The 14,176-nt window shown below is 44.3% G+C and overlaps 1 protein-coding gene across 12 annotated transcripts in view; it reads left to right on the top strand.

Moving 5' to 3' along the window:
• The window catches only part of ST7 (suppression of tumorigenicity 7), a 261,656-nt gene extending 247,916 nt beyond the window's left edge, over positions 1–13,740 (top strand). For 6 of the 12 annotated variants that reach the window (XR_004351469.1, XR_004351468.1, XM_032643436.1 and 3 more), the window contains 3 exons: positions 2,979–3,071; positions 5,595–5,734; positions 13,345–13,740. Coding sequence is in view for 9 of the 12 variants with exons in the window: in XM_032643436.1 (XP_032499327.1) it covers positions 2,979–3,071; positions 5,595–5,734; positions 13,345–13,440 (329 nt within the window). In the remaining 3 variants the exon portion in view is untranslated. Of the gene's footprint in view, positions 1–2,978; positions 5,735–6,542; positions 7,604–13,344 lie in introns of those variants that run through there. The other 6 variants (XM_032643437.1, XM_032643434.1, XM_032643438.1 and 3 more) reach the window with 5 other exon arrangements.
• The last annotated feature ends 436 nt before the right edge of the window (positions 13,741–14,176 follow it).

The raw sequence follows: 14,176 nt of genomic DNA, 5'->3' as shown, positions 1-14,176 counted from the left end.
ACTGCTAGGCTTGGTGCCTAGAAAACGTGTCTGGGCAGGGGTGGAAAGCAGCTGTGTCACGCCTCACATGTCATTGTGGAGAGCCTGCTGTGTTCATTAAGTAGTTCCCAGTTTCATTTTGCCTCTCCCACAAAGACACAATAGAAACCAAGGTAGGGGAGGGGATGGCACAAGAGGAAAATGCAACAATGCCACTTGTGTCCCGTGTATTAACTCTGAGTGGTCCAGGTTTTTGGTTTCGTTTTTAACCAAATACATGTACATTTTTAATTCCTCTGAAGGGTATGTTTTTTTGGACGGAGATTTTTAGTCACTCATGAAGTAGATCAAATTCATAAAATAGTTCAAATGACCTTTTTTCCATTCTTCCTTGCCCTGCGAAATCAGCGTGTTACTATTTGCACTTGCAAAAGTTCTGGACATTCGGCTCAAGCCACGAGGTTCTTGTGGAGCAGTGTCGTGTCTTTGCAGTGAAAGGGACCAGGCGGTGGGAGGTGAAGCTGGCCCGGCTCGTGTAGTGCCTCCTCCACTCTTTGCAGACCCCCACTGCTTATCGCACACTTTGCTGGGCCCCGCACAGCAGGGTGGACCAAGGATAGAATTGCAAACAGAAATTGTGCTTGCTTTTGTTTAGTGAAGCCAAAAGTCTTAATATTATTTTATGAACTTGATGTAAATGGCAACTGACATGAGAATGAGAAATTTTAAGAGCACATGAGCGTCTTTACAATCCCAGGGGTTGGGGGCAGAGGACAGTACAGAAAGTGTGTGTGTGTTTGTATTCTTTCTTGAGTCGTATATAATCAGTGCCTTCACCCTCTCCAAAAAGACCAGAACTGATTAGAAGAAGGAAAAGACTAACTTGATGCACAAAATTTGTATGCATGCCAAGTACTGGAGTAAAAAATATTTGGCATCCGACTGAAAAGACACCAAGCAGCCATTTGATGTCTATGGTTGAACACTCTCAAGATCTTGCACTCCTATATTTCATTTAAAAAATTGCTCCCTGAAGTGCAAACTGACTTCAATTTTGAACAAAATTTAGCATTCAAATTTATAGCCACTTTGAAAACTGAGGGTTTATTTATATCATATGAACCTGAACAGATTCTTAATTACAGCAGCCCTAGTGCACATGGAGAATCTGGATTTCAAAAAAAAAAAAAACCTTCCACATAGGTTTTTCTACATTTTTGAGATGCTTTCATAGCAGCCATCATTCATGGGAAATAGTATTAAAATCCTGCCATATTGCAGTTGAAATTTAAACGCACTGCTTCCCAGTAGAGAGTTTAGTGTGTCCTATAAAGGCACTAGATGGATATTTTCGGTTTTGTAATTTTTTCACTTCTCTTGAAAGCCTAATTCTACTGAGAGAGATGCTGGTCCCTTTGAGTAATCTTTGTGTGTTAACAACCTGTACAGGGAGCTCCTCTCTTGCTTGTTGTAATGGGCAAAAGTCATCTTGGTTTGCATGAAAGAGGAGGTCTGATTGAACTAGGGTGAGCCTTTCATTTTAAGAAGAGTTAAAGTGTGGGGTGTTTTTAATGTTTTAATCTCTATTTAAGAGGTTTCTGTTATGAGAGGAAAATTGATAACATTTTTACCTCAGCCAACTGCCAGCAAACTGGCTCTGCTCTAATCCCACGTTTATAGTGATTTATATTCTCCGTGGCAATGTGCTGTAACCTCAGAGTGATACCACTGTGGTGCAGATTGACTGCATTCCAAATGCTGGAATCACATACATAATGTTTTTACTTTTAAATAATATTCAGACACCAGAATAAATACCATATGTGCACTGATGCTGGTTACAATGGAACCTTGTCATTTCTTGTGAGGGAGAACATTCTTTGTTTCTGATTTCTGTTTGAAATAAGTATGCAAAAGATAAATATGTACATTGACAGCATTTTGAGAAGGCTCAGGTAATTGCACAGCTGAGGATGTAGCTAGGAGTCCTTGAAATGTAGCATTTAAGACTGAAAAGGCTGCTGTGTTGCCACCATCCCTTTTTGACACACATGAAGGCAAGGACTGTAATCTGACATTCCCAGTGTAGGGTTTAGTTTTTATATTTTATAGCTACAGCATGCTGTAGTTACCGGACATCTGTTGAAGAAAAATTACCTCGAGTACTGTTCACAGAAACAGTGAGACTAACGTGCTGATGACCTCGTAACAGGGAGAGTAACACACGTGATAAGGGGAAGAGATGGATTGATTGGAAAGTCATAATTCAGTGTGAGACCTAATGTTATCTGATGCCACGAAACCAGAACTTACGTGGCCTGATATCATCAAAATACAGATAATCAGTCTCTCCAGATCCATTTTTTCCCCACATGATGTTGAAGATTTAAAAGTTTCATGAAGTTTAGAAATACCTCCCAAGTCATGCATTTTTAGGTTCTTGTTTTCATCCATCTTGGTTGGAATTCTAATCCACCTAGACATATTTTTTAAATAGACATGCTAGAATGCCTTTCATATTTGTGCATCTGTGACATGATCCAACAAGTCAGTCCACGTTTGCTTCTTGGGGAAGCATTTCAATCCAGGTTTGCGTTATTACCATCAGGTGAGCTATATTGAATTAGTGCTTACGACGTTTTCATAATATTTTGTAGATGAGGAAACCCTGGGCATTGGAACTGCTGGCTTTCCCTACTCCTCTGCACCCCCATCCGCACTCAGTTTTGTGAGGTTCTCCCAGAATACATAGCGTGAGGTTAATGTGTGAGGCATACCTCATAATGCATCTCTGACAGCTTATCTAGCACATGACTCAGAGTTCGGGTACGTCTTGCCTCCTTTATGGGAGCTATTTGTAGAAGTGTTCAGTGTGAGACCTAATGTTTTTTATAATTTTATAATGTGAGCCATTATAAAAATGCTCAAAAGTATCTTTGCGGACTTGAGAAGTTATAAGACAAATATTGTACCTCTAACGTATCGTCTCTCCTTTGCAGCTTTTCGGATGATCCCTTATCCCTTGGAAAAGGGGCATCTATTTTATCCTTACCCCATCTGTACAGAAACAGCAGATCGTGAGCTGCTTCCATGTGAGTCTCCCCCCCATAATCCTCCCTTTGGCTGGTGAGGGTGGTGTGCCAAAGACTGGGATGGGAAGAGGTGGAAATGATAAATGTTTATGATGTTCCTTGTCTTTTATTACTCTTCTCCCAAACCCTGTCCTCATTTGATAGCATAAGCATTAAAGTGAGTTATGTGTGTAGGTCTGGCTTCCTGCTTCTCCACGTCTCTCCAGATTCATCAAAGGGAAAGACCCGCCCAGGTCTGAAATGTAGATGAAGAGCCATCATGTACGGTTGGTCTGAGCGCAGAGACCCCTAGTTTGGGGCAGAGACCCCTAGTTTGGGGCAGATGCCCCTTGCTGGGCTGATCCACCATGCGGGGCTCGGCCTGGGCTCTCCCTCTGGTCAGAGGCAGTCTGCACAGACCGGAGTCTGGAGGGGAGGCACTGGCTTCAGAGGGAGCTGCAGATGAGCCATGGGTGGGAGGGTGGCACGGGGACGCTGTCATTGTGGCCAGAGGCGGAGTCGTGGGCAGGGTGGGACTGCCCTCTGCAGTGATGCGGTGCTCTTGGCCGGCGGGATTTCCCGTGAGCATCTCACGGAGGCGCACAGTGAGCTGGTGTAACGTGTGCAGGGCACGTGTGCAGCCTCAACACTGTATACAGCAGGCGGCAGGCAAACCCTGCCCTCGAGGGCCTTACAAGCTAGCAGTCGGGGGGCCCATACCACACGTGGAAAGTATGATTTGGTTTACTGTAATGCAACATTGTTTTGACAATTCCGGCTAAATATTTATTATCAAATTATACTGTGTATGAAGAGCATGTCCAGGCTGTTCATGTGGCCCTGACTTAGGACATACTTTCCTCCCTCAGACAATACGCTCCAAATCTTGGTTGCTCTCTCTTCCCCGTCCTCTCTTCTGCCACAACCACCCTGCACCAGCCCCAGCTACGTCACGTCTCATAGCTGTAACATATTTAAATGCTTTGCCAGGAGGGCCAGTATAACTGTGGAGCCCTGAGTGTTGGCAGACTGTCTAATGCCCACGTTTTTGAGCTGGCCGTAAATCTCCAACGTAGTGGGTGCAAAACAAGGCTGCCGTCTCAGGTTGAAAGAGCGGGAGGCAGCTCTCTCATTTCTTTGCAGGACAGACCCACTGGGAGACATGTTACCTCGGGAGCTGGGAGACCTCAGAGGGGTGTGGTTCCTCACCATCTGAGTTTATTGTGGAAAAGCGTCGGGTGCCTCACTCTGCATTAGATTTGATTTCAGAAATCCCTGTGATGGGCCCATGCTTTACCTTTTGACTCCCCCTTCAGGGAGATCCTTGTTAACATTTACAGTTTCTGGTAAGAAAGGCAGTTTTCTGAAAAGTACACTTTTACAGTGTTTTAACTGAGTCCAATCATGTTTCCATGGGGATAGATTCACTATTAGAACAAGATTACAGTTCTTAAAAGAAACTGTCTAGGAATAATCTTTACAGTCCTGGAATAGAAAACTATGGCTCACGTTTATTTATTTGCATGCAGTGGTTCAAGTCTGGTCTCCCCTCAAAATCGTTGGGTGATGAAGGTGAGGATGGGGTGGGGGTGGGTGGCTTTACATGTTACCTGCGTGCTGCACGCGAGTGGTGTAGTGTCCACGGTGGTCCCGAGCACACGTCCACCCATGAAGAATCCTAGCAGGTTGGCATCCCCGGATTCAGGTGCATGTGCTCGTTCGTACTTTGTCCCTCCTTGGCCCTCTACACCCTCAGTTTCAGCAGAGTGGGTTACTGCTTAGAGCTGAAAGGTCGAGGAAAGGCTTGAGACCTTGGATTTCCTGAGGAAGATGGAGCCCCTCGAATCTTTTGGTTTGAGTGGCAGTGTAGCTCACACACAGCCTCACGGCTCCCCTCCACTGGGCCAGCCTTAGTTGCTTTTCTGTCTGTGCGGACCACTCGAAATTTAAAAGTTATGAAAGGCTCTAAAATCTCCCATTTTTGTTGGATGGATGGTCCTCGCTGGATGTCTCTCTGTCAGGGTGGCACCCTCCACTGACATAGTTAGATTGTACCAGGAAAAAATACAAGATACACTAAGATCACCCTATCACAATGATTTAAAAATTACAGGAAAAGTGAAAACCTAGAGAGAGGATTTTTTTTTCAGTATACTTGACTTTGGATTTTCCAGGTTTTGTTCAATGAACATGTGTTTTATAATTTGAATAAAGTTTTGTTTTATTTGTGTTTGCTTTTGCAAAAGAAATACTGTATATTAGGCATAGATAGTGTTACTGTCCCTGCCCGTGAGTGTGTGACATCCCCAAATTAGCCCTATCATGCCCTAGATAGAGTTCTGAAGGTTGAACGTGGACTTGGGAGAAGCAGATAGGCCACCAAAGGCTGGCTGAAATGTGGGCTCTTCTTCGTTCCAGGGCCCTACCTTTTTCATTTCCAGCAGGCTTGAGCCAAAGCTCTGCAGAGTCAGTCCCACCTACAGAAATTCCCTGAGAATGCATTTTACTGCAGCCCTAACACTTCCCTTTTGATCTTCTCTGCAGCTTTCCATGAAGTCTCAGTTTACCCAAAAAAGGAGCTTCCCTTCTTTATCCTCTTTACTGCTGGATTGTGTTCCTTCACAGCCATGCTGGCCCTCCTGACACATCAGTTCCCGGAACTCATGGGGGTCTTTGCGAAAGCTGTGAGTATTTGCCAAGGGGGAGGCCGCAGGCAAGGGGCAGGGAAAGTCAAGAGAAGCAGCTTAAGAGAAAGAGGGGAGTGTTGTGTAGAAGTGGACGTGCTTGTATTGATCCTTTGCATACTGTTCAATTTTCATTATCATCGGTGAGATCAAGGGTTGAGGGTCAGAATGAGAAAGTGTAGCTTGTTTGTTACTGCACGCCTTGCCTATTTCGCAGACACAAAAATTCTCAGCAGTTCCCCTAAAAAAATGCATGAGGTCTAAAAGAATTAAGGAAATCCTAGCAAATGAAAAATACTTGGGAGGTTTTTCAGTTTTGTATAAATTGAATGACATCATTTCTAATCTTTAGATATTGTAGGTCTTTCCTTCAAGAAAGATAGAATTTACATTTTCAAAGATGATTTAAATTTTAAAAGTCCTAATGTCTACAAATTAAATGGCTTGTTTGGGGAATGAACTGAGAGGGTGTGAAGGGTATGTAGTATTAAGAAGTATACAGATATGATATTTAGAAGCATGGAAATCCATTAAGGGTCTTTAAAGAGGGTTATGGAGAAGAGCTTTAATAAGAAAAGCCATCTGCATTGACAACCAAGAACCATTGTTTCCTTGATGAAAAGTGACCATTTCAGCTTGCACATGCAGTGAGGATAAGTTCACTGATTTTGCCACAAAGGAGTTTCAAACAGAAGGAATAAGGAAAAGAATATCAATTGTTTCCCTGGAACTCCATTCTGATTTCAAGGCGAGTGGAGTCAGCAAGGATGATTTCTAACTTGGCTGGGTTGATTTAATCCCTTTCCAGATGATTGACATTTTCTGCTCGGCAGAGTTCAGGGACTGGAATTGCAAGAGTATTTTCATGCGTGTTGAAGATGAACTGGAAATCCCACCGGCACCTCAATCTCATCATTTTCAAAACTGAACTCATCACCCTTCTTCCCCCACCACCACAACTGCTCCTTCTCCTGTATTCCTGATCTCCGCCAGTGGCACTGATATCCACCCAGTTACTCAAGCCAGAAACTCAGCAGCCCTCCCAAACTCTTCCCTCTCTCACTCCTTATATCCTGTCTGTCTTGGCTTTCACAGTCTGTCGGCTCTAACCTCCTGAGCCACTAGGCATTCGGTAAATGTAATTCACCTCTTCTTCCCTTCCTTCTTCTCCCATGGCTGTCTCTTAGTTTGGATCTTTGTGATTTCTTGCCTGGACACCTGCAAGAGTCTTAACTGGTCTCCTTGCTTCCAGTCTTATCCTCTGCCAGTATTTCTTTCATACTGACAAAAGAATGATCTTTCTAAATTGCAAGTCTGAGCATGTCACTTCCCTGCTTGAATTTCTCCAGTAGTTTCCCACCAGCATCAGGATAAAGTCCCAGATCTTCAGCATGGCATACAGGGTCCTTTATGATCTGGCCCTTGCTTTCCTCTTCAGCCTCATCTCTCTCCCAACTCTTGCATAGACACTGGTCTTGGGCCACAGTGAATTGCTCACCATTCCCAGATGCTTTTGTGAGCCTCGGTGCCTTTGCACGTACTATTTGCTCTGCATGGGATGCCCTTCCCCATCATCATCAGCACTTGTACAGTCTACTAACACCTCTTCATTCTTTTATACTCAGCTTCCTTTCTAAGTTTCTCCCAAGCTGAGTTAGATGTTTCTCCTCTCAGCTCCCACAGTATTCCATGAATACCTATATTACGTTTATTGTACTGTATTATAATTGTTAAAAACTTGTCTGACCCCCTTGTAGAATGTGAGCTCTTTGTGAGCAGGACTGTGTCTTCCTCATCTCTGTATCCCCAAAGCTTTGCACAGTGCCTTGCGCATAGTAGGTTTTCAATAAATGATTATTAAATAAATAAATGGTAGTGGTTTCTGCAGAAAGAATCAGTGTAAAAAATTAGATACAGCTTAGCATTTCTTCTCTTCTTTTATAATTATGATCACGGACAGAGTTGAAATGGACCTTAAATTGCCTTCAACAGTAACTTGATGAAGGTCATTTAGACTCATCTGGAATACTTTTAGCGATGGAGTGTTCACCTGTTCAACGTGGAAGCCCATTTCAGTACTGGATCACTCAGAACTCTTCTTGGTCCTGATAAAATCTGCCTTCCTTTAATTTCCACTTATTTCCTATTCTACTCTCCAAAACTGTAGTGAACAACTCTACTTCCTCTTGCAATTTCTTGAGGCAACTAATATATTCATGGCCACCTCTCACCTCTAACTTACTACCTTCTCTTTTCTTCAGGCAGAATGTCTTCAATTTCCTTAAGTCTTCTGTACATGATATGATTCCTGAACCCAGCATCACTCAAGCTGCCTCCTTGGATGCTCCCTAGTTTATGAGCCTATGCTATTCATTATTTGCTTCTATTCCCAAGCCAACCTTTGAGTTAAAGCAGTTACCAAAAGTCTGAGTAGATTAGAGTGTCACGTAGTAAAATTTAAAATAAGAATACATTTACAACATTAGACAATGTCATTCTTCATTGAACTAACAAGCAGCTCTTGGTGGGAATTTAGGATCAGGACAGTGATTCTCAGCCCCTAGTGTGCATAAAATTCACCTGGTCCTACCACCGGAAGTTCAGAGCCTTGAGTGTTAGCACCCGGGAATCTGCGTTTTTAAACAAGCCCCGCCTCCCCACCGATTCTAAGGATGGGGGTTGAGGACCATTTCCTTCAAAGAACACTGGTCTCAAAAAATCCAGCCTTTGAGCAGCTGTTTGCAGGTGCGTGGTGCGACGTCAGAGCTGTTGAGGTGACAGGTTTCTAGGAACCAGCAGTTTCACCCCAGCTGCTCCTTGAAATCATCTAGGGAGCTTAAAAATTACAGGTGCCTGATCTCCCAATCCTGGGGACTCTGACTTAGTTGGTCTGGGATGCAGCCTGGGCATCTGAGTTTTCAGATGCCCCCCCTAGTGATTTGGGTGTGCAGCCAGGGCTGAGAGCCCCTGTACTGAATAAAGTAACTGCCTGAAACTGCGTCGCCCAGGGAGAGGGCTGGGAGGAGTGGAGTGTAGTACATAGAATACGGCTGGGTGTTCTCTAGGTAAGGCTGTGTAGCCTCCAGAATATCACAGAGATGTGTTCGTTATGGATATTAGACCAAGGGCCACTCTCCTCATTTAATGTTCCCAAAGCTTTGTTTTTGAGTCAAGGACCAGGTGATTAAATAAAATATAAATTTACCTTTATGATCCTCATATTTTATACTCTACCAAGGTGTGGTAGTTTGGTCAGCTACTCATAGTTTTCAAAAGTAGTTTAGATAAATTTGCTTTTAAACCTCTGTCTGGAGGATCACATTCATCTTGCCCTTCATTAAGGTTTAGCAGTACTAAAACGTCTGGAGAGATTTCATGGGGAAGGAAGATGGATGGCCTGAAGGAGACAAGCCCCATCTCCCTCCTCCTTCCCCCCCACCACTGCTCCGGAGTCTTCTCCACATTTTCACTCTTGTCACTTCATCAGGCCCCTCGTGAAGCCCCCCACAGGTTATCACAGCTGCCCTATAGGCTGTCTGCAACCATTTGCAGCTTGTGAAAATGATTTTCTCAGACCTCGCCTGAGATAATGTCCCTGGGATAATGACTCAGTAGATGGAGAGAGATTGCACTGCCACCCGCCAGGCTGCATGCAGCTTGGGAACTCTCCAGTGTGTTTACATGTTGATATGCAGCCAGTAAGGAAGCCCGCAGCCAAGTGTGAGCCACTGGAAAATAGTAAAATGAGAGGCTTCAACTCTCTCCGCCTAATCTAATCTACCTCAATGACTTAGGACTAACTCTTCCTAGAATGTTTGGTTACCAAGATAAGGTTGCTCATATAAATAAGTGATCATTCCAAACCCAGCCCCTCACAGAATGTGGGAAGGTCAGCATGCTGACCTCTTCTGTTTGAAGGGCCCTGTCTTTCCTCCTCTGGTCTCTCTCCTTCCCTGAGATCCAGCCCCCTGACTCCTGACTCTTGTCTTCAACTTATACGCCCTGACCTCTTTGAAGTCTGATATTGATTGCAGTGAAATGTCAATTGTCTGATTGCAGTAGGGCACCTGGAACTTATTCAGATAAGCAGAGGCGTTTCAAACGTTAACGAAGCACGTTGCGAGCCATGACCTTCTAAATAACGGTGTTTCAGGGAAAAGGAGGATCAGGCGATTGAAGTGTTGCTCTCTCTTTTTTATTAGTTCAGTTGCTTTTTCTCACCACAAGACACTGATTGAATTATGGTGCATTTTGGACCGTGTATGTCTGCCCCCAGGACAGAAGTTTTGGACATTGAGACAGATGAGCTGTTCCAGCGTTGCCTGGTGTTGCTCATTCAGACTTAACTTTTCAGGCAATAAAATTTCCCAAGTCCCTAAGTGAAACTGTTGTTTCTCTATGTGCATTGGTTGAGTCTTTGGCCAAAGAGTGTTGACTGATATTCAGACGTGCAAAGAAGCATCCTAAGTAAACAAAGCATGTTCCACCAAAGTGTTTTTGTTTAATACCTCCTGATGCAAGCCACTGACCTTTGGTTACTAAATGAAAAGGGCTTAACGGTTCCAGGCACCCCATTACATTTTGCTGCTTCTTCCTTGTGGGCAAGGGTTGGGGAGGAGGTCTCGGAGTGCGCTGCTAAGGAGGAAGGTAACCTAGCAACAAAGGGTGCGCATCGCAACTGGGGTGCCGCGAGAGAATTAGGATCTCTAGGAAGGGGTTCAAGGCATTCTTTTCTCGATTGTCCCAAGGATAGAACATTCTAGATATGAGGGAGAGCAGTAAATGATCACATACATGGGAGGTATTAGGAGTTAATTCTCTTGTGGAACCTGGTCGAGAAGCACAGGTGTGTCCCGGGGGCCAGAGCTCACTGCATCTTGCTGTGCAGGGTGGAAAGAGGGGCATTTACAGACCACAAACTGGGCGAGGCCTGCCCCTTAAGTTCCAGAGGCCTCCCTTTTACGCTTTTTATCCAAGTCAGGTCAGTGACCAAAACTAAGCAAACAGACAGGCCTTTATCTTGAACCAGCTTTGTAACAACATCTCCATTCATTCTGCTACCCAAGCTGAGGCTCCCTGGTGTCCCCCCGTTTAGTGTATGAAGTCGCCCAGGGTGTAGACTTTGAGCGATTCCTATCATCTAACCACACTGGCTCACGCTAATGCATCACTTGTTCCCACCTCAGTCACAACTTCGGTGGTTATAAATCTGTTTTGGATTAGGTTTGCAGGATATGGTAACTTCACCAGCAAAATCACCTTGTTCATTGGGCCTCATCTTCCTGCCACTGTCGGGATCCTCGGTTCATCCAGACTACTTTAGCACCTAACTCCTCTTTATGGAGCTGAGTATTATAGGCAAATGCTGTGTGTTATGGAGCCTTGACAATCTCTGATTACAAACAAATGAATAAATGTTATGTGTAAATATTTTTAATTCTACAGTTTTATCATGTCGGTCTGATACAATCAGTAGACTTGTTCCATGTCATCCTCTCAGAAGTAGGATTTTACAAACTCTTTCAGGGGCAGCTCGGGCAGTAATTACTCATTCCTGGGCCCAGTATCTCCCACAATGCCTTCCAACCGCATCCAGCTCTAAACTGAAAAGGACAGGCAGTCCATTAAGTAGGGTGTGCATCCCATGTGGTACTGTGAACCCAACCAAGGATAATTTCAGAAGGTTGCCAGGCATTGCCCTATATCTAACACCCACTTGAGGAAAGAGCCATCCTACCTTCACTCAAGTACTAACGTGGCTGCCTTTTTCTTAACTGCAAGTTCCTTAGCAGCCTGGCACTCAAGGCCCTCCCCAGAGTTATGCTAGTTGCTTTTGAACTCTACCTCCATCTCTTCTAGTCATACCAGCTGCTTTCCCCTTTCTGTTCCAGCTGTTTATTGAGCCTGGAAGGCCCACCTGCTCACATTTCTTTCCTTACCATTCTTACCCCATCTCTGTCTTTTCATACCCCAGCCATCCACTGGGGACTATTTCAGTCACCTCATTTTCAGTTTCTCCTGTTCCTTTTGACAAAATGGATTCTCTCCCTTTCCCGAACCTTCCTGGTGTTTTGTTTGTGCGTCTATCTTCTACTCTGTCGTGGTCTACCTGGTATTGTTACTTTGCTGGGTACAGGTCTTAGTGGCTCCCTTCCCCAACCCCTAGGCTTTGAGCTTCCTGACAGTGGGACTTTTGTCCTAGACGCTTTTATATCTCACCCAGTACTTAAGTGCCTTACTGAGTAAATATATTCAATTGATGTAAAAGATGCAGTACAGAGAAGGGTTCCGAATCTTATACTCTCTCGAGTTTTCGTTACACAAATCTTGCACTTGATGGTCCTGCCATAATGTGGTACAGGCCTTCCCAGTTTGCATTCTACTGGTTCTTTAAAAAAAAAAGAAGAAGAAGAAGGACAGATTCTGAGGTCATGTAAATTTGGGGAACTTGCCTACCATACCCCTTCTTGAGGACCCGCAATCCATAGAACATATGACCAGTAGAGGAGACTGTTTTAACTTCACTACATGCAGGTCTACTAATTTGTCTGGCCTCAGTCCATGTTCCCCCTCTGCGTATGTACTCATGTCCTACAGCACACTTCTGTGGGAAATTCTTGGTAGTGTAGACTGTGCTGTGCTATGGGCAAGGGATTGGGACAAAGGACTCCACAGTACAAGAACCAGACATTGAACCCTAGTGAGACGATACCTTGGTTCTGAACAGAGAGCAAGGAAACCCATCCAAACACCCGTCTTGTGCCTGATTGGGTTAGGGCACCTCTTCTGCCAGATGCTGGATGGCTTGTGGAGGGAGGCTGATTCTTCACGAGAACATAATCAGAACAGATTTGAGATTATGTTAAATGAGTCTCAGGCAAGACGCCTGACTTTCCTAAAAGGCACAGATAATAAGCATTATTCTCTACATGAAAAACAGAAAGGAATTCAGTAACCAAACGAAAGAGATCCCAAAGCTCTCCTCAGAGCAGCACCTTTTCCACAAGGACGTGTCGTCCATGGACTGGCCAGCTTGCTGCCCTCCCCAAGGCTCCCATGATGCTCACCACTAAGCAGGTAGTTCAGAAAAGAACATGGGCTGCAGGTGTTTGGGAGACAATAGGATCCCAAAGCAATTCACAACCATACGACAAACTGGACTTTTTTTTTCTGTTGTTGCCTTTTCCACTTAAAGTTCTATAACTAGGCAAGTAGGTGGAGAAGTTGTCACCATTTTTTTAACTCTTCTGCTCACTTGCCATCCATCTGTCAGTCCCTTTTGATGGCACTGGTCATCTCCATGGGCAGCCCTCAGATCCTGAAGGCTGGTTGGAAGGCCTCAGAACTGTGGGCAGCTGTCAGAGGAGTGAAGGGCCTGTCAGCCAATACTTCTCCCCCTCATCCATCAGAGCCAGGGGGGCGGGTGCAGAAGCTGGAATGTAGGTTTGTTCGTCAACCAATGTTTCCTACAAACATAAATATGAAATCTTAGCCTTTGGAAGCTTTTTATAATGCAGAGACGTAAGATGAAAGCATGAGTTGGAGAGGTTCGTTTTGATGTCTTGAACAAGATTTCTCCTGACCTCTCTGCTTTTCTCATTTGTTCGCAGTTCCTCAGCACTTTGTTTGCCCCCTTAAACTTTGTCATGGAGAAAGTGGAAAGCATCCTCCCATCCAGTCTATGGCACCAGCTGACTAGGATCTAGGGAAGCCCACCCGTTCTTCCACTCACCTCACCCAGTGGGCTGCCACCATCTCTTCGTGCCAACTCCTTGTGGACTGCAAGAAAGCATGACTTTGAAAAAGGGAAGCCATTCCGAGATTTTAAAACCTTCATGGACTGTCTGTTCCATATTAAAAGCTGTTTTTGTTGTACAAAATTCATTGATGTTCAGTTCTATTATATTTTGCTTTCAGAAAAGAAAAAAGTCAAAAATAAACTTTTGTGTATTGCAGCAACCGGTTGTGTCTTCCAGCCCTAAAACTGTTGGTGTCCAAATAAACCTACAGGTTACATTTAATTTACTAAGGCCCCAAATCTGCTCAGTGCAACACAATGGTTTTCTATGCTAATGGAACTCCTTTCACCAGGCCCTCGGCACCCCTACAGTTGGTAGCTTAGAAAACAGACTCTCTTTGGCTAAAAAGTACCATCTTTTTCAGCCCCAAACTGTATGTCCTCATAGGCTAAATGCACAAAAGAAATTTCCAGCATGAATGACAGGAAGCCTGAATGAAACGAAATGTATGTGCCATCCCAGGTTGTTCCAATTCAGAGACTCTACTCACGGAATAGAACTCAGCACTGTGGTTCTAGGAATCATTTTACTTCTGCTTTCTGAAAACTTGTCGTGAGAAAGAAAGTTCTGATGAGAGCTACAGAGCCAATAGTCTATTGTAGGACCTGACCACTTTCAACATTGCCATTTTTAAAATGTTTTC

The sequence above is a fragment of the Phocoena sinus genome, chromosome 9 (genome assembly GCF_008692025.1).
Source record: "Phocoena sinus isolate mPhoSin1 chromosome 9, mPhoSin1.pri, whole genome shotgun sequence".
Lineage (NCBI taxonomy): Eukaryota > Metazoa > Chordata > Mammalia > Artiodactyla > Phocoenidae > Phocoena > Phocoena sinus.
The sequence above is the reverse complement of the archived record's forward strand: the minus strand, read 5'-3'. Positions and strand labels throughout refer to the sequence as shown.